The 27,968-nt window shown below is 25.5% G+C and overlaps 1 protein-coding gene across 1 annotated transcript; it reads right to left on the bottom strand.

Moving 5' to 3' along the window:
• Nucleotides 1-334: 334 nt before the first annotated feature.
• On the bottom strand, nucleotides 335-27,968 carry LOC129605186 (uncharacterized). The gene is made up of 7 exons (XM_055514783.1): nucleotides 27,910-27,968; nucleotides 5,066-5,168; nucleotides 2,346-2,499; nucleotides 2,153-2,280; nucleotides 1,944-2,091; nucleotides 1,760-1,882; nucleotides 335-1,704 (listed from the first exon to the last, which is right to left on the bottom strand). Exons 2-7 carry the CDS (start codon nucleotides 5,138-5,140, stop codon nucleotides 335-337), a joined length of 1,998 nt encoding a protein of 665 aa, XP_055370758.1. The 5' UTR covers nucleotides 5,141-5,168; nucleotides 27,910-27,968.

Raw genomic sequence — 27,968 nt, 5'->3', positions numbered from 1 at the left:
TTCATGCGATTATGTGATATAAGTTTTGAAAAATAGGAATGACAATCAAATATCGTAAAATCGGTAATTGTTTCAATTATTCAAATTTTATACTTAAGTATACTCGAAATTGAGAATTTTAATATTTTCTTAATTTAATTTTTAAAGTTGAATTTATGTATGTATGTGGAGAGAATAAATGTAGAAGATACATATTTATGTATAAAATCAGTCATAACAATTTTTAACATAAGTTCAAAACCAATAATTAACATTAAAATTATAGTTTACATGTTAAAAATAGTTTTTTATTTTTTCTTCTAATGAAAAATTAAATTTTATGCAATTTTGGAAATTATTGTTGGGTTTCATCAACTTCAGTACTTGTTGTTTGATGTTGTGCCGCTGATAATTGTTGAATATTTCTTTGTTGATTAGTTTGCGATTGTTGTTGAAGATGATGTCGAGTATTATGCTTTTGTTCTTGTTGTTGTCTCATTTTAAATAATCTAAGAGTCATCCATGATGCAAATGTTGCTGGCGCTAATGGGGTTTGTTTCTCAAGAGCCTCTTTTTGTAATTGATATCGATATAAAAGTGAACCAGCTAACAAAGATGATACAATTGTTGCTGATATAACAACAATAAAAAGTATACTAAAACCAGGTACAGGCATACAAACCCCGTAAACGATTTCTTCTGATATTTTTCCTTGAAAAACTGTAACAGATTCCTGTTTTGTGTCTGGGCTAAAAGCTAAATCTGCTTCAGAAATGACATCATATAAGCCGCTAACCCCAACGTCAGCACTACGTGCTTTTCTATCAGAAATATGAATGGATCTTCGACGTCGGTTATCTCCATCAGATGTGAATTTAGCCTTATTATTAGCTGAAAATTTCCCATTAGTATCATTAACATCACTCATAGGTACCTTTTTAGTATTTGGTCGGTATATTGGTGCTTTATCATTATCATGTTTTAAAGCTCTTGGCCCTGCCATCGGCATTCCGATTCTATTTTGAGCTTTTGCTTCAAATAATCGTGGTCCTTGCGGGAATTTACCATCTTTTCCTTCTTTTTCATTTTCATACTTCTTCAGTTCTAAATAATGTTCTTTATCTGTTTCATTATCGCCGTCAAAAGCTTCTTCATCTTCACTTCCGTACATAAGAGCATCTAAATCTGTCTCCTCTGTTTCATGAACCGGTCTTGGAGGAAGGTTTTTATTTTTAGGTATTTGTAAATTGTTGCTTATTCCAACATTTGAATATTTGTCATGCATTTTAAAATTATTTAAAATATCCTTAATACCTCCATTTATCGACGACAATTGATTTTTATTATGAATAATGTCTTGATAATCTTCATCGTGTTCATGGCGATTTGCTATTCCTGGATCAAGATAAATCTCGTTGTTGTTGCCACCACTTAAAATATTATCTTTACGCTCATGAACATTGCCAGTCAATTGACAATGATCAAGACAACCATGCCGACAAATTTCAACCTTGCATTTAATATGTACACTTAGTGCATCAGGAAATTTAAAAGCATGGAAAAAAGCATATGTTATTACAGTTGCTCGTTCATCAGGAGCTCTTGCTTTTAAAAATCTTGAAATCATTTTTGGTCGTAACACACAACCAAATTCATCTGAAAGTTTTATTATATGACCACCACCATCTGACGCAACACATGATTTAACACGCATATCAAATTCACCTACAAATATTTAATTTAATATCAAACAAAATATTAGATTTTTAATTAAAATCACCTCTATAATCATTGATAGCAACTACTAAAGTTAAAGTAGAGCCTAAGGGAACAATTCCACTCACGGGCGGTGCCCATGGACCTTTTCCATGTTGGATTTCCATCCAACAATCAACATTATCACCTATAATGCAAACATTTTAGTAGAAGTAAATATTTTTATTTTAAAAACTTCTACCCTTTACCTCTAAAATCAAGTTGAATAACATCTAAATCTGAAATGACCATAGGAGGTTTTGTAGCAGTTTTTTCATAATCATTAAACCATTCACATCGAAGTCTTTTCGCTTCATCCCATACTTCAAGTAAATCTTTATCGTATTGTACAACAACCTAAAAATGTCATGTTTAAAATTAGTGGCATAATAAGTTATAAATTTATTAAGATTCTTACAGTATTCTCATAAAATTGTCCATGTAAATCTGGTTTAGTTCCACATTTTGAATAGGATATTCTGAATTGAAAAAATGTTTTACCAGTTGACGGTGGTACATAAATGCAACGTGGATCACTATGTTGACCTTGAATTAATAAATTTGTGATTATTTTTTTATATTAATAATATTAAAAATTAAAAATGTTTTACCCTTAGAACTAACTATTCCTTCGAACGGATTGGAAAAAGTTAAATGTACATCCATATGATCTTTACCACACATTACTTCTAGCGAGATTATGTTTGGCATTCCATCGGGCCTCTCCATTGGCCATAATTCATTACCAGCTAAAACTAAACTAAACTGAAATTATAAAAAGAAATATTTAAAAAATTAATTAAACGAATACAAATTGAATACACATTACACACACACACGTCATTTCAAGGTGTCTCAAAGGAATTCTAAACAGAAAAAAAAAATGGTTTATTAGATACTAATAATAGTGCTTATTAAACTCTAAAATTAATTTTTTTAAATTCCCTGAAGAATTTTACTAAATTTAAAAAGATAAAGTCCATGTAAGGTGAAATTTTATTAAACGCTAATATTAATTGCTCCGTTAATAGAAAGAGTTGCCAGAGTTTCTCAATTTAAAAACAATTGTATGACAAGAGTATGTACTGCGTTGAAGTTTGAAATTTTCTCAACGACTTCTGTTCATCAACAACTACTTTTTTCATTAGCGGCGCTGCGCTGTCTTCAAAAACTATTCTACAAAAAAATATCAGTCAAGTCAATGTAAATAACTGTGAAAGTTTCAAATTGTAGTTTCTTATTTTTTTTTTTGCAATTATGTTGAAGATAGAACATAAATAACAATATAAATTCACTTAATTTGTATGTGTGTAAAACTTTATAACGGGGCACGTGTGTCCATACACAAATAAGTTGTGTACGTTTGTACCTATACATTATTTCATATATTAATAAATACATATATGTAATTATAAACAGTGTTTTAAACTCTCATTTTTCTAATTGTTTGAAGTATAATTGAAATATTTATTTTATAAAATTTACTGTGTAGTGTGCGAATACACGATTTAATATTTTCACGACCATGATAATTATTTTGTTTTTTTGTTGTACAAACTAAAAAAAACTGGACTTTTTGTAACGCTCTCTATTATTTTACATTTTAAAATAATTTTTTATGTTTTACATTAAAGAAAAAAAAATTTTTTTCCATTTACATTCTTTTATTTTAGTAATTTCTTTATTGTGATAAGTGAAATTTCAATAAAATAACAAAATTTACGATCAAAACCTAGTTTTAGACTTTGTAACAAAAAAAAAATGTAATCAGATGAATTGTGAATTTTTATAGATTTTTCAATTTCTTTCAGAACGAAAGTTGATGCGTCAATGAAAGGAAAATTAAATGGTTGACGGTAAATTTATTGTAAATTATGATATTTTTTTATGATGCATGTGTCAAATGCAATAAATAAATACATTTATGTATACACTGTATGAAAGTACTTTTGACGAAATATCAATCAAATAAAAATTGTGAATTTATACAAGATGTCAATTTATGTTTTTAATAGAATTTATAAGTTGTTGTTATCTAAATATAGTCGATAAGTGACTAGGAAGATTGATTTTTCGTCCCATCAGTTTAATTTAAGAACGAATTGTGTTTTGTCTACTATCATAACTGTCAAACACTAAACACAGTTATAGGTTAGAAATTCGTGTGTCAAAACTTCATGTACCTATACAAAACTTCAAAAAGTAAGAAACATGCGTCTTCTTACTGCAGCAATGTTGCTTGTATTAAATGCAACTTTTACTTTTATACTAATAACATAATTGTGAAAAACAATTGACTATTGAAATTCCATATTCCATATATTTTTTTTTTTGTTTAATAAAATTCAAGTTTTAATGCAATAACGAAAAGAAAAAATTATAATAAAAACCGTAACTAGTTTTATACTTTCACATTTAATATAATGGCCATTATTAGTTTATAATTTAAAGAATTTTTAGTTTGGGTTTCATTCAATCACAACTTTATCATTAAAACAAAATTATTTTTTTCAAATCATAATTTTTCTTATACAAATTTAAATATCTCAATTCATACAAATTCCGGCCAACAGTTTCATAATAAACTAACAAATTTCATTAAAATCGAAAATCTTTTAATCTAAAATCTTTGGATTTCAGTGCACAATGAATTTTCATTTTCTATCTTAATAATATTAAAAATTCAATTGTTTCCAGTTTACGAAATTTATATTGATTATTTTAGTATAAGACATGGAATTCATTTAACAGCAATGAAAGAAAGTATAAAATCTATTATTCACAATAACATAAAATTAACAATAATTACTAATTGTAAATGAAGAAATCTATTTAATTTGATAATAAAATTTTTCGTTCTAATTGTTTTTTAAGAAAAAAAAAGTGAGAAAACAAAAATATGTCGTTGGAATTTCTCCTATATGAAATATCTCTAGCAAAAGTAAAAACACCTTTTCATCGCGAAGATCCACTAAATTATTCCAAATCCGAATATAGATCCGAAGATCCTAAAACTTATCAAATAACAAAATAGAGTAGCTCGTAAATGTATACGAGTACGAATCCTAGTTGTCGTAAGACCGGTTCATTGCTTTCTACTGTTTTAACTTTTAACATACTCACTTCTATATTATTTTATTATTCTACTAATAAATCAAACCGCGTTCAATTAAGTTGATGAGAATCGTCTCACCTAACCTAACCTTATTTACTAATAATTTAAATAATGTAAATTCTGTAACTATACAAGTATTAAATTTGTTATGGAATACAAACATATGGGTGTGTGTTTTATCAAAAATTAGTGTTATTGAAAAATACTTTCACTTACTGTAAGATGAAAAATAAGAATATAACTTAATCTAAGGTCCCACAATCTTGTAGGACCTTTCTGTGAGCACCACATTTTGGATGACAGATTATTTTGATGATATCTGAAAATGCAAATATTAATTATTAAATAGTTTTATATAAATGAAATGAAAAACAAAATAAATGCTTAATTTAAATCATATAATAAACCTTAAAAATAGTAATTTTAAACCGTGCGCAGCATATTCAATTTTATTGAGCGGACTTAGTCAACATAATTTTTTTATAACAAGTAGTCATAATGCTGTTTAAAAATTGTTTTTTTCAACTAGATGAAAAAGTCCCGAAAGACGAAGAAGAACGTCTGCCTTTTTCCTCCTAGAGTTTGGGGGGGGGGGGGGGGGGGGGGGGGTGTGTGACTCCTATCCTAAAAAATCACCTAAACTCTGCACGGATAAAACTGGTCCTACTGACTAACTACTACCTCTGCGCTAACTTGGCCCAAAAATAAAGCAAAAACTTGTCGGTAGACCATACGCACAGTTTATGTGAGTACATTATTATATTTTTTGACTCGCTTATTGAACATTTACGAGAAGGTAAATTAACTTTTGTTTTTTGCACCAAATCGAAAGTGATGATTAAATGAACCGATTGAAAATGACACGTATAGTAAGTCAAACAATAAATAATCAATCAAAAATTTTTGATTTATTTTTTTTTTAATTTTTTTCTTTTCTTTGTTTATTGATAATTGATTTAAAGCTAAAACTAAAAAAACAAAAACGATCTAAAATTAATTTTACATAAATTTAACATAAATAAATGAAATTTGTTTTTCCTTTTCATTCTGAGAAAATATTAAATTCAAAAATTTGTTTGAACAAAATTTTTTACCGTAAATTGTGTTATAATGACAGCTTGAGTCCGATTTATTTATCATTTTGTTGAATCGTATTTATTAAATGATTAATCATTTTCGCATAATTTATTTTTTTTTGTATTTTTTTTTTTGAATAACAATAACTAATTTATGTGTATTTTTTCATATTATATTTGGCAGTAGTTAAATCGAAACAAAACGGAAATTCTATAGAGAAAAAGAAAGCATTTTGTATTTTCAATTCACAATATTAAGGGTTTAGTAAAAAATCAAAAGTGAGCGTATTTGTGTGAGCTTTCCTACTTAAGAATCACCTTCTTATTTTTGATCTATTAAATTGATTTATAGTTAAATTTGTTATTGTAAGAGTGATAGAATGATTAAGTGATGGTAATCTACAATGTTTGTAAAATCATACAATTATTTGCCATAATCGGATGGCATTTATTCACAATAATCGCTCTAACCAATCTTATAAAAATACTTAATATTATGTCAAATCGTTTAAATATATGGAAGACGTTTATGTTCTAAGAACATTTTTTTATTTTACAAAAACATCAAACCTTTCTATTGCTTTCTTAATAAATAAAAAATATTGAAAGAAAATTTTAGTAAACACACTAAATTGCACAAAGATTTTTCTCATAATTTATAACAGAGTGTTAAGTTAAACGAAGAAGACTGATAATGAGTAAACAGATTAGAAATCAAAAATTAAAAAGTGATGAATTAGAATTGAAGTGAAAAAAAAACTTCATTCAATAGAAAAAAATTATTTTGTCTCTTTTGTATCTGTTTTGATTTTTGAATGCGCTTAATGATTAATTTCTGATTTTCGTTATTATGGGATTTTAATTTTTTATTGTTGGTGATGATTTGTGATTTGGTCTTTAATCCTCATTTGCCGATTAAATCGCATGACTTGATCTTTTTGTGATTAAGAAGAACATCTGTCATTAGCTGTTTTTTTATGGATATAGAAAAATATTTGCATATTTTTTAATATCATATAAATACGTACATACATACATAGCTGTTCTACATTTTTTCCTACAATAAATTTTATTAATTCAATCATAATTCACTATAAGAATTATGATAGCATTATTTTGAGTATGGAATAGCTAAGTGATAGTGATCGTAAAATTTTCAAAATTCACCAAAGATTAATATCGAAATATAAAATACAAAAAAAAATTAAAAAATGATAGATGCTAGGTGACTCGATATTCTGACGAAGCCCCATTATTCTTTTTTATACGTAAAACGAAAATTAAATTGTGAGAAACCCTATAAGAAGACTTGAGTTTTCGTAATAACAGATCTTTTGCCTACAGATTTTTATTTTAAGCATAACTTAAAAATCATTAGTGGAAAACGATTAAATATAATAATATTTTCTTTGAGTATTTGAAAAAATAACATCTTTTAGCGAAAGTCTTAATGTACATTAAAGTACATTTTTACACCTTAATTTAATCATATGAGTTCATTACAATACACTTTAAAGATTTATACAAATATATTATAAAAAAAGTGTAAATATTTGCTTTCAAAAATATGAAGAAATATGAAGAAGTTTCACTTCCCAAGTATTGATTATTTTATTGTTAAAGACATGCAAAGTGTCATTTTAAATGCGAATATTATGAATTTAAATCGAAAACGCGAGTCTAAGGAGGAGTGTCAATATAGAAGAAAAAAAAATATTTATCTAGTATAGTAAACTGATTTTCTATAAATAGATTTTATTTAATTTAAAAATATTTAATATTTAAGAGAAAGTGTGCGTAGCAGAATTTGTTTTTGTAGCATATTTCGTCAGTCAGGGTTTTTACTTTCAAACATTGCTCATATTTTTTGTTTGATTTGAAAATTTTGATGATAGTTTGTTATGGAGTTGATTATTGATGCGTATTGTTCTTTAATGACGAAAATATATACCATTTAAATCTCATTGAATAAAATACACGAAAAACGCTTGGTTCCTCAACCCTGTTCTTGCGTTCTTGCTCTTCGTTAAACAGGTGGTACAGTACTTAGTATGAATATTTCAGAAGATTAATTGTACTTTAACAAGGTAAGACAATACATTAGATAGTTATATTTCTAGAATACTTATTATAATTATTCTTTGAAAATGCCGAATCGATTTTCTATCGGTACAGAAATATAACATATTTTGTACATTATGTATGTAAATAAAATTCTTAAAAAATTTTATAATTTAGCCAATTATACAAATATTTGTCTTTTTTCAATTTTGAATTGTATCTATTTTAATTCTTTAAAAATATCTTCGTAAAACTCATAACCTAATACTAATTTAGAATTCAATTTCTAAAAATGTCAGTTCAAATCCCATTTTAGGAAACAAATATTTAGAATAAAATTAATAACAGTTATATAAAATTATTTTTTTCCTCTTATTTACTCTAAAACAAAAAAAAAAACGAACATAATAAATACAATGAGCTTGTATCGAAACAGCACGTTAAAAACACCACAAACGGCAATAAAATATACAATTGATTTGATGACAGCAAAGAATTTAGTATTTTATAAAACAAAACTAGTAAGGGCACGCTGTATTGATCTAACAAATCAACATTCTGCAGCAATTTAGAAAAAAAAAGAAGAAAACAAAAAGAACCAAATACTACAAAACTTGTATCTTTGGCATTTAAGATCGAATGACTTATTTTTTTATCGTTGCAAACTTGTAACATCATTCAATAGCATAGTTAAAAAAAAAACAAGCCTTCTCCTTAGTTGAAAGCTTATGTTTCTCCATTTTTATATAAAATCCAGTATATAATAATGTGTTCAATACGCAGTGATGAATAACGTCATTGCATAGAGCCATTATGTCTATTTAAATTAAAATGTAAAATAATTACATTAAAAGCGGTTTAAATTCCAATTTTCTCTATTTTTACAAACAAAATAATTTGCATATGGATGTATGTGTAGAGTTACACAAACACATATATATACCGACATCATATATTTTGATATAATTTGATTTTGCTCTTATTATAAGAATTAAAAAAATTTAAATTCAGATAGTACAAAATAATAATTTAAATCGAATAATTGGAAGTTAATGTCAAAATCCAAAAATATACATGAATAAATTTTACGACTTCTTGCGGTCTGCCGCACAGATAAAAATAATTCTTTGCTTTAAAATAGTATTTTTATTATTGACACATTGTGAAAAAATATTTCTCCTTTTTGACAGATAAGTTGTATGACGTTATGAAATCGCAATAATTATGAAGAAAGTAAAAAAGCGGTATGAAAGCCATTTTCATCTACATATGTCAAAATCTAAATAAAAAATTTTCCGATAACAAAAGGTTGCCCACAACTATTACTTTATTCATAAATTTTAGTTGATGCATGAGGAATAAATAGAATTCATATTATGTATTGCACATAAAATGCTACATATCCACATACACAATATTATAAGTTATTCACAAACTAATATTATGTTTACAGGTATATGAATATAAAAATATTGTTCATCAATTCCCATTTTAAGTGATTTTGGAGACCGAAGATGGTTAATGTGACATGTTTTCACTCATATTAGAGAGAAAAGACGATAAGATTTATTTTATTAAATAAATATTCAACTACTAGCTTAATAGAAGTATAAAAACTTTACATGAATCCATCAGACCTTAAAATAATTTTTATGACATCGTTTCCATTTAAAAAAAAATACTTAAAGATGTTTATAAATACACGAGGATCATGTTTTTTGATGATGCAAGATGACAATATAGGAATGGTGTGCTTTTATGTTTATGTTCTTGTGTTTTTTCATAAGAACGCCATAGGCTCTTTATTGAATTGCATTTAGTGAAATTTTTTTTTCGTATTATGATGATAACGGTATTTTGATGGTTTATTGACGTCTGGAATTTTCTGTTTTTGTTATTGGTTTGAAGAAAAAAAATATTTTGTTGTTTTTGCTTTAAATATGTTTTGTTATTTTTCAACTTCTAGGCTATGACAGGAGCATGAAAAAAAGAAGAGAAAAGAGATAGAATTAAATAAAACCGTAGCTAAATAGAATTTAGGAGAAATTGTTTTTAAATGGTTATGCAAGAGTTGAAAGAAGATTTTTACTATAATTGTCAAATTTAGATTAGATAAAATAAACTTTTTTCAAATAAAATAAAATAATTTAATCGCAATTAGTTAAGTTCTGCGTGAGAGTCATTTAAAATTGTGTGCAATCAAAAAACCTACCTGTAAAGCAAAGAAAGAAAATGGACATGTCGTGTTGGTATAGGAATAGTACTCTGTCCGTGGAAATTTATATAGAATATATACCGAATCTTGAATGTATATACCTTGATGATAATATCAACGGAAAGAACTAAGCGGTATTTACAATGGATCTCAGGTAAAATGGGATTTTGCTAAACAGCGGCAGTGAATGTAGAATTAGATTCATCTTCGCTGCATGGGGTGATCGAGAAATTGCACGAAAAATTTTCCTTAGCTTAAGAAGAGAACTGTAAAGCTATAAAAAAGCATCTCAGTGTTGGTCTTATCAAGGGATGGTACGGTTAGGAAGAATAGCTTTGAGAAAAATTTCATTTCAAAAGTGAGGTGTACAAAGAAATAAAGGAATCAGTAAGTTATACGATGGGAAGCAGCACAACTGAATAGTCTACCGACGTTCTAGTTTGTTTTAAATTCACATTCTTATTTATTAAGAATGGAGGACGTGTCTACATGTAGTCTTAAATAAAATACGTCGCTATGCACGCTCATACCTAATAAATAAACAGTTTGTGGTATTTTTTATAAAGTTTAAATCGAAATCATTTAAAGACCGATCTATAAAATAAAAATCGGAAAGATAATTTTAATCTCTAAAATTTTCAATTTATTATACACATATCTATTAACAATAATTTCATTTGTAATTTTCATGTAAATATGAGAATAACCAGTATATGAATTCTATGTAATTATTTGATTAAAATTACTTGCTATAGTTAGTCATTCTGCTTTTTTATAAATTAAGACACTTATTCACATATCTATATTCATACAAATGATATGTAATTAACAATATAAAATTTTGTGTTAAAAATCTATAGGCTTGAATCAGTGAAAAAACTAAAATACAAAATTGTTATAAAATTTGATCTTATAAATGACCTCTTATCCTCAATAAAGTCTAATATTAATAGAATTATTTAAGAATTTTATTATTTTATTAAATTTGATTCCGTGTAATTGAAATTATAATTAGTTATGATAAAAAATTTGTGCAAAATAAAAAAGTCATAATTAATGTTTATTCAATTTATATTTAACTAAATTCATTTTTTATAAAATTTAAAAGGAGATACAGAAGCTTCTACAGTAAAACATGTCAGAGAAGGAATCTAACTAAAATGAAAAATTTTCTAAATTTTCCGACCTTTATAGTATTTCTACTTTTCTCGGTGAGCTAATAATTCAAAGGAATGATCACAGTTTTTTTTCAATTTCAAAATATTTGTTTTCAAATAAAACTATAATATTTAAAACTGCAAAAATAAATAATAATTCCGGCGTTTAGCAGATTAAAAATATTCGAAAGTGCTCAAATTGTTCTAAATTTTTTTCAAATTTTTTTAGGCTTTCGCGTTTGACAGGTCTTTCGCAGGAAATTTGATTTGCTGTTATTTCCGGCAAGGAAAGACAGGTTTTACTGCATGTGAGGTGAAATTTTATAGCTACATTCATACTGTTCACAATAGTTCCGAACATATATTATTATCATTTCGATCTTTCTTCACAATTGGTGGATTTTAAACTTCTTTAAATTGCAGGCTTACTTCTCCCAAGTGAGTCTTTAATGACAGCTATTTTTGACATATTTTCATTTTCACGTTCCAATGACAGAACTGTCACAACGAGTCGTTCAAAAATCATAATTAAAATTTTTTGCAAAACCAAAATTAACTTCTCAAATTTTGTTTTGTTTTACAACTTCAAATTACGCTTTTACAATATCACCATTTTTATTATTTTTTCTTTTACATTTTTAAATTATCCTAAATTAACGGCTATTAAATTTAGATTTCTTCTTCATATAAACAAAAAACAAAAATTCCCATAATAATAAAATCCAAATTGACTGAAATTATTAAATTACACTTTCAATAGTGCTTATTTTATACTTGGAAATTTTTATATGAATGGTATTTAAAATAATTCATATATTAAAAATTTTACTGATTTTGTCCAACCTATTTATTTAATCTTTTCTCCATTGCAGGAAATATAAAATAAAAAATATCAGAAACAAAATACCAAACACAAAGAATTGGTACTTCTCTCCTTCTAAATATTTTGCCCACGGTGATCTTTAAAACGCGACAATCGCCTTTTACAGGTATGTTAGTATATGAATGTGTACATGCTCAAAAAATTTTAATGTCTTTTTTTCTCTTTTTTTTCTCATATAAATATTTTGATTTTTTAAGCCTTTGGTGGTAAACAAAATATTTTAATAAAATTAACATCGAAAACATTTAATATTGGGCAACTCTATTGTAGTTGATCGATCACCCAAGTGTTACTTTCCAAATATAATATTAACTGTCAATCAAAAAGTTCTCAAATAACGTAAATATGATGAAATAAAAAATAGAAAAATTTTAGAACTGGCTTTACTTTTTCGTTAGTTTGAAAGCAACTAATTAGTACTATTTTCGTTTCAATTGTCTCAAAAAGAGCAAATATTCTAAATTTTTGACAGATAAGTCGTGTGTCAAATTTTAGTATCATAAAAGTGCACTAGATTGCTTTTATTAACCTAACGGTTCCCAATATAAGTTCTATTTATTTTTAGTTTTAAAATTGAAAATAAATAAAACTTATATTTTCGAAACCGCTAACCTTCTGTATGCTCTTGCAGAATTATCCTGTAAAAATGTAAACTATATGAATTTTGAAAACATTTTACAGCTGTTTGCCCATTATTTTATGTCGACATTTTGTACATTTTAAATTACCGTACATTGCACAAACAATTTACGAATTTCTTTTCAAGAAACAATTTTTTTTTACTATTTCAAAATGTCGTTAATAAAAAAATCTCACAATATTTGTTCAGTATAAGTTAAAAACATTCCACTTGAGATTTTTTTTTGATTATCACAAAGTTTGAAGAATTTATTCTGAAATTTCATTATTTTTCACACAAATATTATTGTTAATGCACACATACATGTTGAATATTAAGGTGGGGTATGATTCGACTGCAGAAATAAAAACTAAAAACCATAATATTTTTTTTTTCTTAACTTTGTTTAAGTTGGCTTTCTTCTTTCACTTTTTTTTCCAAATTTCAACTGCATAAGCCTTTAGCTCTTTTATTACTCATAGTTAATTTTTTTCTTAAATTATCAGAAATTTTCTAGTACTTAGAGGTTTGAACTCCAAATTATTTTTGAAAAGTAAATATGCAAATATGCAACAAATAATATAATGAAATATTTTTTCAATTTAATTTGTAGGTTATACAGGATGTTGTACATTATTAAAATATATATACACATATATTTTTTTATTAAATTTATGTTTCCTCCTTTAAATTTGTAGCTTACATTAGAATAATTTTATAACACAAACTCTCTTTTAAATGTTAATATGTTGGATCTGGATTTTGATGCTTTCAAATAAAATTTCACATTTAATTTTACTCTTCAATTTTTTGAAAAAATTTTGATTTAAGTTTGCTATTACAAACGGAGGGAAATACATATTACCCAGTTAAATAATAATTTTGTTTTCCCGGACAATCAAAAAAAAAATATCCGAAAGGGTTAAAAGTCTTAAACCCATTCACATGATGCATAAACAATGTGTGCGATCAAAATGTTTAGAAACTGTTCCATTTACAGTTTTAAACAATTCCAAGTAATCATTCTACGTTAAAACGTGAATTTCTACTCATGTTGTTTAAACAATCATGCAATGAAATGAATTTAAAATTTATAATTAATATGTTGTTGATTGCATTCATTTTATTGCAGCATAAAGCATTTTATATTGTATAAAATTAAATTTCATAAAAAACATTAAAATTCTTGTGTATAGCGCTATGTAAAATGGTTACGTATTTTTTAGCACATATACATATATAAAAGTATAGCTTACCATAGTATTTTTCTATATTCACATACTCATACTACTACTGGAAAAAAGTTTCTAGGGTAAAATTATTCGTCTGGATTTTTAATTAGCTCTCTATATAATTATGTTATCAATTTTTGCGTATATTTTTCATCTTATTTTTTACAATAACTTTCATGCTTTCTTCAGTTTTATTGCGGAAAGCATTTTATTTAACAAACATAATGCTTGTAAACATAATTTAATCTAAATTCTTGAAGTGTAAAGAATTTTTATATTCTAAGCATTTATAATTTTTGATTTTATGTGTGTGTACGTTTAATTATGTATATTTGGTTAAATAAAATGGCATTGTTGGCTAATATTGTAGCACAATGTGATTATACATAAATAGTTACAACAAGACGCGACCTGTTACTTAAACGTAATTGTAAATTACAACTAAAATGTTCAAAATATCAAATACACAAATACTACCGAATAACGTAGACTCAAATTGCAAATTATTTTCTTCATCTGTCAAATTACTGTCTTCATTAAGAGACTTCTGCTTTTCGCCTAAAATATACAAATTCTCTGTCTCTCTGTCATGGTATCATTTGATGAATGTTATAATATAGCAAAATTTTTTCGTAATGACCCATTTGCATTCTAATGTATTTTTGGACATAAGTAATTTTAAAAATTTAAAAATTCTAAAACTTATCTTCCAATTAAAATAAATTAACAGTGTAACAAATAAGTAGTATAAAAGTAAACAACATGAAAATTAAATTTCAAGTCTATGTAAGTAAATTTCACCACTGTTTGACATAAAAATGATTAAAATTTTAAAATTTTTGAAATTAAATCAAAATGCATGAGCCATTACAAAAGAGTGCCGTACCATAATTAGGTGGTTGTATAATGATGATCTGATTCCATACTTAATGTACATATTAAACAGTTATTTCAATTCATCTTGTTCTGTTGTTTCTCCTCATCTGCTTTATTTATTTCATTTTCTTTTCTTTTGTTTTTTTTTTCTCTTCGTTTCAAATATTGAAATCGGTTTGACTTTGCATGCAATCGCGTTGTGTGTTTTTCTTTTTTTGTATTAAATTTTAGAACAAGTGAGATTTAATCGTAAATCAACGCCATTGTTATTTAAAATGTGCCAACTATACATGTATATAAATAAAAGATGATATACAACATTAGAAAGAAAAAGAAAAATACCAGAAAAATATTGAAAATCCATAAAAATCATCATTGGTAATATATTTCATGTCTAAATATGTACAAATATTTGTATGCACGTATGAACGCCTGTTTATAAGTACTCAGCAGTTGAAGCATGAAATTCACACTTTATATATAACTATCATGATTTTATTTCAATATTTACTTAATAATAAGAGTGTGCCAAAGGGCATAACGTAGTTATTATATATTTTATTGCGTGATGACATCTAAATTGAAAGATGAGAATATTTTCATAATTGTTTTATTTTTTCAGTTTACATCATTTAAAAATAAATAGCTGCTTGTGTATGCCATATACAATATAAAATTAATTTTGTGAAATTTTTCTATTAAATATGAAATTTATTTGAAGTAATAAAATATCTGGAAAAATAATTTCATCTGCAAAAAAAACGTTAAGTTTTCAGAATTGAAAAAAAAACGGAGGAACCAGGTGTAAAACACTATTAAATAATTTTCTTTCTTGAAGGAAGTTTTCTTTGAAAACTAACGGCACGACTCTGCGGGAGAGTTTCGCTGGTATATTACATTTTAATAGGAAACGCCAAATTAATCTCTTTATGACATAAGTGACACTTGTAATGACGTGAGTCTATTTCTATTTGAGAAATTGTTGGCTAGACAGTAACAAAAATTAATTAATATGCATAAATTATTCAATATTTATAAATACTATATAATATTTCTTTGAGGTGAAATTCTAAACCGTAGAACAGTAAAACCAAGCGAATACAAATAAGCTAAAGTATTGCCTAATGAAATCAAAAAATGAGATTGCACCCTCCCTTATTGATCATACCTATAAAATGCACGTTTTATTAAGATAATTTCTTAAAATTTCTATAATTATGTTGTTTTAACATGTTATTTTAAATTATTAAATGATACTTTCACATATAGACCGAATAGGAGAAAAACACTTAAAAAAAAAAAAAAATTTACAAATTTTTTCTGTTTTTTGTGGTTCGTTAATCATGTTTTCATTTGAATGTAACCCGCTGTATAGCAATAAAATATTTCAGTTACTCTTTTTATAAAAGTTTCTATGTTTAAAAGTTTGATGGCGTTCTGCATCATTAAATTGTCATAGAATATACGAAAAAATTATTACTGTTTAAGCAATTAATTAAAAAAAGGAGAAGAAGAAGTAAAAAACTTCAAAAAAGTTATAATTTAACAAAAACCAAAAAAAGAAATTCTAGAAAGAGAGAGAAAAAAATTCCATAACGATCAAAAAATTGAAATACATTAAAACAACTGCGATGAAAGACTAAGGTTATTTTTATGTACCTTTTTTTCACCTATTTGTTTTCAAACCTTTTCAACTACACCATTATTTGCCATTATTTAAAAGTTCTCATTATAAAAATGAAACATTACGGTGCCACTGTCAACAACAATTAATGCAGTAAATTATCACAACTATGAAATGCTAGTATTTGTCCTTAAAAAAAAGTAACTTGTATTAGGTAAAAATAAAATAGAAAAAATTAAAAATTTAATTTTTCTTTCTGGAAAATGAGCCTTACAGTTCATAGAGCAAAATAAAAATCACATGAAAAGCAAAAAACATAAATAGAAAACTGAAAAAGGCAAAAGATGAAAATTTCCAAAGGAAATACCAGCCAAGAAAATTGTTTTTGAGATTTATATCACTTCGGTAATTTGACACGGTCAATTAGTGGCACGGCACTCGCCTTTATATCATCGCGGGATAATTTGAAAAAAATTTTTTCACGCTTATTTGTCATTTTAATTTATAATTTTCTTTATATAGCGCCATCTTAATCGCTGGTTATTTAACTCTGAATCATAGAGGATTAGTGTAGCACAAATAATATCAAAAGATTGAAGCGAAAAACTTCTAGTATATGACATTTTCTCTCTATAAATGGTGAAAAGAAGAATAATTCAACTTTAAATAGTCAACAATAATTCAATCAAATAGTGAATTTAAAATAAACTCATGTTTATTTTGAAGAGATTTCTGTTTTATTTTAGGGTTTTTTTTACAAACAGCGCGCGTTCTTTAAGGTTCCTCATTGCACCATTACCATTGTTTATCGTCAGCATTCTTAATTTCATTTATACCGTTGTTTTTCTTATACTTTTTTTGACATTTTTTGTGTTTTTTTTTTTCGTTTCTAGAAATAAAATTAATTTTCTGACTATTAATGTCGCACCTTTAATTCATGAAGTAGAAAACATTGTAAAATGAAAATTTATAAGGAATAAATTCTTCTTTTCTTCGAGTTTTGCAACATTAGAAAAAAGCAACCATAATTTTTTTTCTTTTCAAATTGGAGGGAAAATTCTCATTTGACATTGTTTTCTGCGCAAATTTATTTTCATGTTTTATTTTTTTGTTTTTGCTTTGTTTTTTTGTTAATAGTGTCGTGATCAGTTAGGTATTTTTATATCTTTTTACTTCTTTTCTTCTCATTATTTTCTTATTATTTTATTATTGTTTAAATGCAACTGCGCTGACTGCTGTTGCACTGCAGTCGCTAAAGAATTTTTATAGACTCATATGTTCCTATTACCTCATTTTCTATTCATTTATTTTCCTAGTTATCTTATTTATTTTTTTTTTATTTTAAATCTTTATTATGTACTAATATGTACTAAGTAACATTTATCTAAAAAAAAAACAAGAAAAAAAATTTAAAAATAAGGAAAAAAAATGTTGCATTCACTTATAAGATGCCAAAGGAATCTCAAGCAGATCAACTGTACAATTCTAACATCGAACGATGATAATAATACCATGGCACAAATATATTTGAATGTATATATGTAATTGTATATATGAAGTTTTATGTGGTATGTACATATGTACGGTAAATTTTTAAAGAATTAAGTATACTTATATATAAAGATAATGAATATACCAGAAAGAAAAATTGGGAAAATTCGTGGGAAATTAAATTAAACAGCTCGCGTGCTCTAAATAAATTGATTTTAATTCTATACTTAAAAAAATATATTTTTTCGCCGGAGGTTACCAAAACATTGTTAAACCTCTATATATGGCGATTTGAATTAATAAAAAAAAATTCAAATTGATAATTTTATTGATCAAATTTAGAAAAATTTTTAAACCCATTTTCAAATTCAATTTCAAAAACCTTTATAAATATTTAATAATAGAAAATTGAGAAAATTCCGTGCAGTTTTTTTTATTAGGGTATCAAAGATCTTATTATTTTAAATTAGTGTACAAAATAATGTTCTGAGGTGTTTCATTCATACTATCGCAAAGGTTTTTCGATTTATTATTTTAATTATAATTCTTATGAAATCAGTAATGTGTTCAAACTAAACACTGTACAAAACATTGTACACTAAGGTGATCAATATTTAAATATTCCAATTGACAGAATTAGAAAAAAACATTGACAGAGTTGGAACTTCAAAACTTCGTGTTGCTGGTTGGACTACCATAAGCTATTTGTCAATACAAAAAAAAAGAATAATTATGATTTTAAGAAATACAGAAAAGAAAATTTGATGATATAACGTTAAAGGTAAGAGGTAGTCCAATTGAAAGAGTAGATAAAGTAAAATATTTGGGAATTATAATTGCTGAAAATTGAAGATCGGATAAGCAAATCAAAAAGTTAAAGAAAACTATTAGTATGACTATAAAGAGATGGGAAGGTATTCCTACACACGCAGTTCACTAAAAACATTATTTAAACTTTGTAAGACTAATTAGTACTGAAGAATTTATATTTTAGAGCTAATATATTTGATATCAGCTAATAAATTTTGAGAAATGCAAATACATACATATATAACACGGCAAACAATCATTTTAAATAAAAAATGATGCCAAACAAGAGAGAAAATATTCATAATTATTTTCTAGAAATAGAAAAAATATAGAAGTACATTAATAATAGTTAAGTAATAGCTTAACATGTGGGGCAATAAAATTATTTCATAATCTTCCTTCAGAAGCTAAAATAGAATTAAAATATATATATTTATATATATACATATGTATGTATACATATACGCATATATATATATACATATGATAAATGACATAAATTTTAAATGAGCAGCAAATATTTTAATGTAAAATGTATTTGGTTTGATTATTTTTAATTTCTTACATGTACATAATCTTATAGTTTCTAAAATCGTCTGAAATTAATAAAATTATAATAAATAAAATAAATAATAAAAAACTTAAGGCAAACGGGCTTTGGAGGGGATAGAAGGCGGTTTTGTAGTGGCCTACATTTTCTAACTAAAATTTAAGAAAAATGTGCAAAATACAATAGATGAATTACCAATTAAAACTAATTTAGTTAGAATATAATTTTTTTTAGTTTGAAACGATTTCAAGCAAATATAAAAAAAACAAAAAGAAAACATCAATAAGACCGTCAGAAATTAAGATTTACAGTATTTTCAAGTTCAATTTAATCCCAGTTAAGACTTTAGCGCTACCTCAAATGAAGACAACTTATGAAATAAATTTCGGTTTAACTTGGCTTAGAACCTAATATAAATAAACAAAAATTTTTAATTTGGAATTGGCATCGACACCTTAAATATGAAAATTTCCTCATTTACATTTTGTGTTTATTTTTAAAATCGAGTCATTTAAATTTTCGTATAGAACGGTTCATGTAGTATCTAACAACTTAAAGTTCCCGAAAATTATTAAGATTCATACCAGCAATTCTTTAACAATATAATTTTCAATTTAATTAAATTATCAAATTAAATTTGATATTTTGACCGTCAATTTCAATTCAAATTATTTTCTAAATAATTTTTTAATTTTTTTTTATATATGCACTTATTTTGTCTAATTTGATCATTATCTCGTTTTTAACAATAAAAATATATCCAATTTCTAAAAAAAAACAAAAATTTCATACCGGATTCATTTCAAAGTTGAAAGGTCAATGATTTGTTACAGAATTATTTCTTTAAAAATAATTTTTATAAAAAAAAATAAAATTTTTTAATTTTTCTTATAAAAAACATTAAAACCAATAAATAATAAAATGTCAAAAGTTTTTCTTTTCTTTTTTTTTTTAATAAATTGCAGAGTGAATTGCAGTGTATTGCAATTGTCAAAAGATCATGAGCTCACCTCATTTTCTTTTTTTCGAATTTCAAGTTTTGTTTTTTCTTATTTTTTCATTTCTTCTCTCAGTTTCTGATCTAAGATAGTACAAAATGCAACGGTCGACATAACTATCCGTAACAAAAAAATTTAGTCCGACATTTTACGGTAAAAAAATTATATCTCTTTCTCTTTCTTTATCTTTATTATTTATATGAAAAATTACATTTTTTTTTATATTTATCTCTTAATTTCTCAAAACCACCAAAAAAATTTCACTTTTCAATTGGTATGCTTGCTGGAAGCAAGTTGTCTTTCAGATAACGTAAAAAAATAAAGTGGTTACTTGCACAAAAACAACTATAAATAATAATTTTTGTTAAAAAACAAAATCAAAAACTTCATCATATCAATCATATTTAAAGCTTAACAATATTGTGTTTGGCATACACGTTCGCGTAAATGCACTGCACAATATAATTACGTTTTTGACTGTATATAATTAATAATATGAGAATTAAAGTTTTTAATAGACTCTTTTTATAGCACATTTTCAGAAAAAAATTCTGAATGCGTTTTAGACTGGCGAAGAATTCATTACGAAACTTTGATATCTTAAAACTCAGCGGGAAACTTTGATATAAAGGCACAGTGGTTATAAAAATATCGAACTTCTATTAGGTCAATTTAAAAAAGAGAAAACGACAACCCTTCATCTAATGTGGTCGAAAACGGTAGCATTTTATAATTTTTTCAATAATTACCAAGGTAAAATGCATTATTTTATAATAAGTTTGATTTAATACAATTAATTTATGAGTAAAATTTATTTTATATTATGAGTTAAACTTCAGTGAATCGTAAATTTGTGGTGTGCTCGCCAGTATATTTGATACGATTAAGCTATCATCATAGTGTATGAGGCAAAATGTAATAAAAAATATATTTTTTTTACTTCCGTTTCTGTTATTTTAGAAGCTGTAAATTATAAATATGTAATCATATTGAAGAAAAATAAATTAAAACAGTTATTTCATAATTTATTTACGATTAAGTTATCAAAATTACTGATTTTGATGATAGATTTTATGGAGTAAATGCGATCACAATCTCTGTAGAATGCAGAGAATATAAAAATTAAAATTATGTGTGCACTTACTACAACTAAAATATATATGTACAAATATATTTAGATTTATAACACACGTAAGGCATCGTTTACAAGTCAAGCAAAATTGTACGATTTAGTTTGAAACGATCAAAATTTGAAGTATATTAGATTTGTAAACATCTAATCAAACTAAATCTCATGAAAAAAATAGAATCTTGTCCTATTTTCCATCCAATTTTATGACATCTGAAACAATTGAGAACGGCGACTACTAAAATTTTTGATGAGTTTGTACGAATAAGTGTGATCAACTGAATCAAATTTGAGATGTAAACACTAATTCGATTGGTTGTCCAATTTTCCTCGATTTGTAAACGCTGTCAAATAAAAATTTGTGATTTTGATTTACATCAGACAATTACTAATAAATTCTAAATTCTAGTCAAATGATATGTGAATACATATATAGCTGTTAAAATTTCATAATTTATATATAAGTATGGCATTAGTTATTCTGACATTTTAAATATAATCTCTCAAACCAATAGATAAGTAGCCATTTAAAACCGGTACCTGCTTTTAGACAATTAATCATGTGATCCAATTTTAATTGTATAACAAGAATCTAATCAAAATCTGCTAGTGATATTAACAGGAAAGTAAAGGCTGCCTAAATTTTAATTTTGATATTTTTAAGTCCAAATACTAAACTTAATCCCGGTCAAAAAAATATCACTCTTTCACATACATATAGAAAAATCAAGCATGCCCTACCTACTATGAACCCAACTAGAAATCTGAATTGAATTGATAAATCGAAATCACTTATTAGGGTCTTAAACATGTGAAATAAAATACAACAAATCCTTTCTTAATGTGATTCTTAAGTTAAGTTCAATTCAAAATTCAAAATTAGGCAAATGATAGTTTGTCTTTTACCTCCCTAAAGTATGAATCGCTGGTTTTTAATCATTTACCCATGTTCTTGATATAGTTACCCTTGAATTGAACTTGAATATATGTATGTACGTGTATATATATGTATGTATATAATGTTATACTCTTTTTCTCTTCTTTATGCAAAACAATACTTATAATCGCAAATAAATTTTTCCCCTCTATTCAAATTTTAGATTTTTATTTCTTTTTTTTATAGAAAAGTTTATATGCTTTTCGAAATATCCTCACAAATATATAAATAAATAAAATTAAGAGCAACAAGAGCAAAAACAAATAACAGCAATAAAACCAGATTAAAATATGGATCAGTAGATCAATGTTGCAGAAATATAACATGTATATATATATATGTATATGCACATGTATGTAAGCAGAGTAAATGTAAAGAGAATAAGAAATGCAAGTATAACAGAAAAACAAATGAATGTAAAAGAAAATCCCGCTTTAAACACCTATATACTATACACTTACATAAGAAAATAGAAAATTAAACGGCGAAAAAATAGGAGAAATAAAATTTGATCCAGTTGTTATAAGGCAGATAAAATTACACTCCACGAATAAAACAACAATGAATCGTCGGATACAGGTGAAATAAAAATTTCAAGCCAATGTATATGAGTATAGACACATATTTACTAGTATGAGTATATTTACTAAATATACAAGTAATTGCACATATCTCTTATATCTACACAATTAAAGAGTGATTCATAAAAAAAGAACACCGTAAACAATTTTATATTTAAGTAAAACATGACATTCAATTTTCTATTAAATTTAAATATACAAATGCAGAAAATATTGCTTACTACACACTTATACACATCGGTACCCAAATTGAAAGTACGCTCATATTCAAATTTTAAAAGACTTAAAATATGTTTTTTAACTATTATTACAATTAGCTTTTAAGAAAATTAATTTAAATTTCCACTCTTATGAACATCATTTACATTAATACCGAAGTAAATATAGAATAGCACTTTAAGAGTTATTTTTATGAAAAATCATCATTTGCTATAGCGAACGTCTTATTAAAAATCTTTTTTTAAAATAATTTTTTGGCAAGTTGTATTGAAAATTAATTAAAATTTCTAAAAACTTTAAAATACAAATTAATTTTTGACAATTTTGGATCTATTTTCGTTGAATTAAAAATTTGTTCAAATTCCAAAATAAAAAACGTAAAACGAATTCAAATTCGAAAAAAGGAATTTCGAATTTCAACTCGTTAATTCGATAACTATTTGTTTTTTTTATATAATTCAATTTTCGAATAATCAAGGACAAATTCATAAGCCAGATTGGAAATCTATTTCACTTAAGTAATCATTAAACTCGATTTTTACAAATATTTCAAGTAGGTACTTTTAGAATTGTTGGACTTTGAGATTTTTCTAACCTAAACACCTCGTAACTTGAATTACTTTTGAAAGTTGTAATTCTTCAGTTTGGAAACAAAAGATGTTTTATTATACACTTTAAAATTATTAATGTGCAAATCGCTGGGAACAAATTAAGGGAACAAATTAAGAATAATAAGATTACCAAGATAAGTTTGCAGTGATCGAAATATTTTTGTGAGCCCAATTTGGTTTAATTTGATTGAATGAGCCGTTATTTGTAAATTTATGAATATTTTGTTATTTCGTGTAGCTCTTTTACCATACTAAGCGTTATCAAAAATGCGAACTTAATATCAGCTTCACTTGTAAAGCAATTTTAATTGCTGAATAACTCAAATCGGCATTAGATCTGCATTGAAGCATTTCGCTAAACTTTTCAACTTATTCCTTAAAATACAGTTTTGCAATACACTTACTTATGTGTGTTAAAATTCATGAATTTTCAGGTTATTAGAATGGCAATGTTCTATATGGTATTGACACTCTAATAGAGGCATGGAGGATAATGTTTGTATTTTAACAAGGGCAAATCTTCTACCCACGAACTTTCTCACAAAATTTTATTTATTTTAATTGAATATAAGACATTTTTTTCCGTTGCTCATTTAAGTATTGTACTAAAATAAAATATGAAATGAATTTTTACATTGCAATGCAATTCAACAATTGTACAGGTTTCTAAATTATATCTAAACTTTAAAATTTTAAAACAAGATTTAACATAAGATTTTTAAATTTCATTTTTAATCAACATTTTCGATATAAATCGTTTTTTGATCAGATAAGCATCGTTTCTTTTCTAGGCAATTTTTAAATGCATTTTGCATTCATTTAGAAACTATGTTGCCATATAACGTGAATGATATTTTAGTTTAATGGTATAACAGATATCATAACAGTGTTTATAATGACAATATATTTATATCTGAGCATGTTTTGTTTGTGTACAAGAGAAAAGTGTCTAAAACATTTTACATTTGTTTTTATAAATAATTGTCTTCAATTAAATGTCAAATTTATAATATAACAATGTTGCAGTGTGATTGCTGTGCGATCAATACCACACTGGAAATTCGGTATGTGTTTATGACCACTAACTATATAAACCATTACAAGGATAATAAATTAAGTTTTTTCTCTTTCTTTCTTGTAGTTTTTTTTCAGTTAGTTAGTCTTCTTTTCTCTTTGCTTTATTTTTTGGTGTTGTATCAACAAGAAAGAAAAAAAATCTCGCAGTTTTAAATTAGTATTGCAGGTTTTTCTTGTTTTATTTTGTGTTTTAATTTAGTCTTTTTGTTGAAAAACATTATTTTCGTATGCAGCAAATCTCTAATTACCTGTTTACCTGATTGAATATTGAATAAGGCGACTGCTAGTGAACTAGTGGAAATAACAGTAAGGTAATTTTTTAGGCGGGGCGGACTTTGAGTTTTTTGCTGATTTGATTTTTATTTAATTTTTTGTTAAACCACGAATATAACGTTGCAATAATTTTTATATGGAAATATTTTCTTAAATTCTTTTATTATTATTAACTCTTTTATTTAGAAAGTGAAAAAAAATAGATATTTTAAATATTTCCTTTAATCTTTTAATTTTTTAATGAATTTCAAAATAAATTGAAAAATAAAAACACGTCGTTTTTTTTGTTCAATAAATAATTAGATTTAATAATAGCAATTAATTTTTAATTACTTACGTTTTTGAATAACGTTATTTGGCAATTATCATACGTAAATAATGATTTAACTTTTGGTAGTAAGTTGCCGATTTCTATTTTTGTATTAATTATTGAAAATATCACCTGTTATTTAAAAAATTTAAGAAACCGTAATAATCAGTCTACTGGCTTCATTCCAAGTTTTTAGTCTGACGTTTATATTTACGAACCGTATACGAAATTTCTTTAATAGATTTGCTACGCATATCTGAACTGACACAACAGCGCTTAGATAAAATACAGGGAATACGTCTTATAAGATTTCACACATTATAAGTACTTAGTTAAGTAATTAAAACTGTTGAGAAGAATGATAAAAATATTAAAAATTTACGAGAACTTATCATATTGCCGTATCGTAATTTGATTTTTGAATTAGATTGAAAGTCAACGATAAACACCAAGATGGGACTTCAAATAAACTAGATTTATTGGTTAAAAGTCAAATTTAGGTTACAACTGCTTATAAGTGTTTGCCTAAAGTCAACTCAAAAACTTTATCGAAGCACAAAATACTGAGGCTTTAATTTTCAAACAACCTCTCAAACATACGTTCGTACATATAAATATACGTACAGATTTTAAAAAGTGTTGGTTTAATTTTTTTGGTTTCTGTTATTTTTCGCAAAAATTTTTAACCTTTAGCAACTTACATATTATACGTGAGAAAAAATTCTTTTTACTTTTTTTTCTCTCCTTACTTCGTAATTTTTTGCATAACATTCAAAATTTATAACGAATTTGGCCTAATTTGACCGCATTCCACGCATATTTCGTTTCTTCTTCTTTGCCATTTTCGATTATTCCTAAGTTGTTTTTATGATGATCACCATTAATTAAATTATGCAAAGGCAACTAAATTGTAGCAATTTAATTAAAGAGCGACAAAAGAATTAAGACTAGCGACAATAATCTTGTTGTTAACTAAGAAAATTTATTTGGTTGCATGCAACTTTTATAAAATTTTATACACCATTCTTACTACTTGCAGAAAACTTCTATATTATGTATTACTTTATAATATTATGCTGATAACAAAAATCGCATGCGATTTGTAGTTTGCAATCAAAATCGCTTCATGGTCAATGCATAATTGTTTATTAATAATTACATACGTACAAGTGCATATATGTATGAATGAGTATGAATAATCGGATATGTGTTCATGGATATTCTCTTTGCGATTTCTTTGAAAAAGAGAGTTGGAAAGGAACAAAATGTGCTTAAAAGAACAAAATTATGAACTGAAATCTACAATGCAACGCGACACGACTTAATTAAGTACTACTTCAGTACAAACACAGTTTTTAAAAGAAAAGGAAATAAAGGAACAATAAGAAAAAAAAATTTTACTTAAAAATATTGGAGAAGAAAAAAAAAATTACCAAAAATTTAAAAGCAGTTAATAATACCTAATAATTATAAATGTGTTAAAAATATTTTTAATTTATTGTGTACGATTTATTTATTGTATAAAATTCTATTTACAAAACACAAAAAAACTTATGTGAAGTGCTGCCAATATGAAAAATACATTTAGTCGAAATGTAGAAATTGAAAAAACTTTTTGTTAAAGCAACCAACTAAAAACTCGCATATAAATTACAAATTGAGAATCATTTAACGACGATTCATGACAACTACAACGTATATTAGAGCTCTTATAACATATTATAAAGATGATCAACTTCAATTATCCGTTTACAGTCCTATTTGCTACGTATTCAGATTGTAATCTAATTAGTGTAATACAACAAATTTAAAATCGGATTTATCTTTCAGCGATTATCTCTAGATTCGATTGATATTAGCCCTAGCAAACTGAATGGTATTATAATGTCAAATATAACATTTTAATATTCAAAATGTTTTGGTTATTAATTTAAAATTTATAATACTATGTTACTCATATACATTGTCCTTAATCAACAAAATCACGTATTTTTAGTCAAATTGTATAAAAAGTAAAATCGATATTTGTTATATTATGACATTAATAGAATAAATATCGATTTTATTTTGACAAAATATTATGACATCAATACAGAATCAATAATTAATATTTTAGAAATATATATGTAGAAGTAGCTAAGAAGTGGTATAGGTACACAATTTGGTAAACTCAAGAAACATTAATGTTGTTTTTGAATAGAGGAAATGGTGATCAATTCAATTAATATACGTTGCCCAAATATAACAAAATCTGTGTTTAAAATTTTTTTAATTGAAATATACATATTAATAAATATTAAGAAATTAATTTGCAAAAACAAAATCACTCACCTCTTTGTATTCAGTTTGAAACGATTTCTTAATGTATCTTATAACGCGTATGGCAATTC

The sequence above is a fragment of the Condylostylus longicornis genome, unplaced genomic scaffold (assembly GCF_029603195.1).
Source record: "Condylostylus longicornis isolate FDR11 unplaced genomic scaffold, ASM2960319v2 ptg000013l, whole genome shotgun sequence".
NCBI classification, from domain to species: Eukaryota; Metazoa; Arthropoda; class Insecta; order Diptera; family Dolichopodidae; genus Condylostylus; species Condylostylus longicornis.
The sequence above is the reverse complement of the archived record's forward strand: the minus strand, read 5'-3'. Positions and strand labels throughout refer to the sequence as shown.

What these genes read in the sequence shown, in the direction of transcription:
- LOC129605186 (XM_055514783.1), bottom strand. Translation starts at nt 5,140, where the DNA reads ATGTGGTGCTCACAGAAAGGTCCTACAAGATTGTGGGACCTTAGATTA. An exon ending in TTCTTATTTTTCATCTTACA is followed by an intron (nt 2,500 to 5,065) that starts GTAAGTGAAAGT and finishes TTATAATTTCAG; the next exon opens with TTTAGTTTAGTTTTAGCTGG. An exon ending in TGCTATCAATGATTATAGAG is followed by an intron (nt 1,705 to 1,759) that starts GTGATTTTAATT and finishes AAATATTTGTAG; the next exon opens with GTGAATTTGATATGCGTGTT.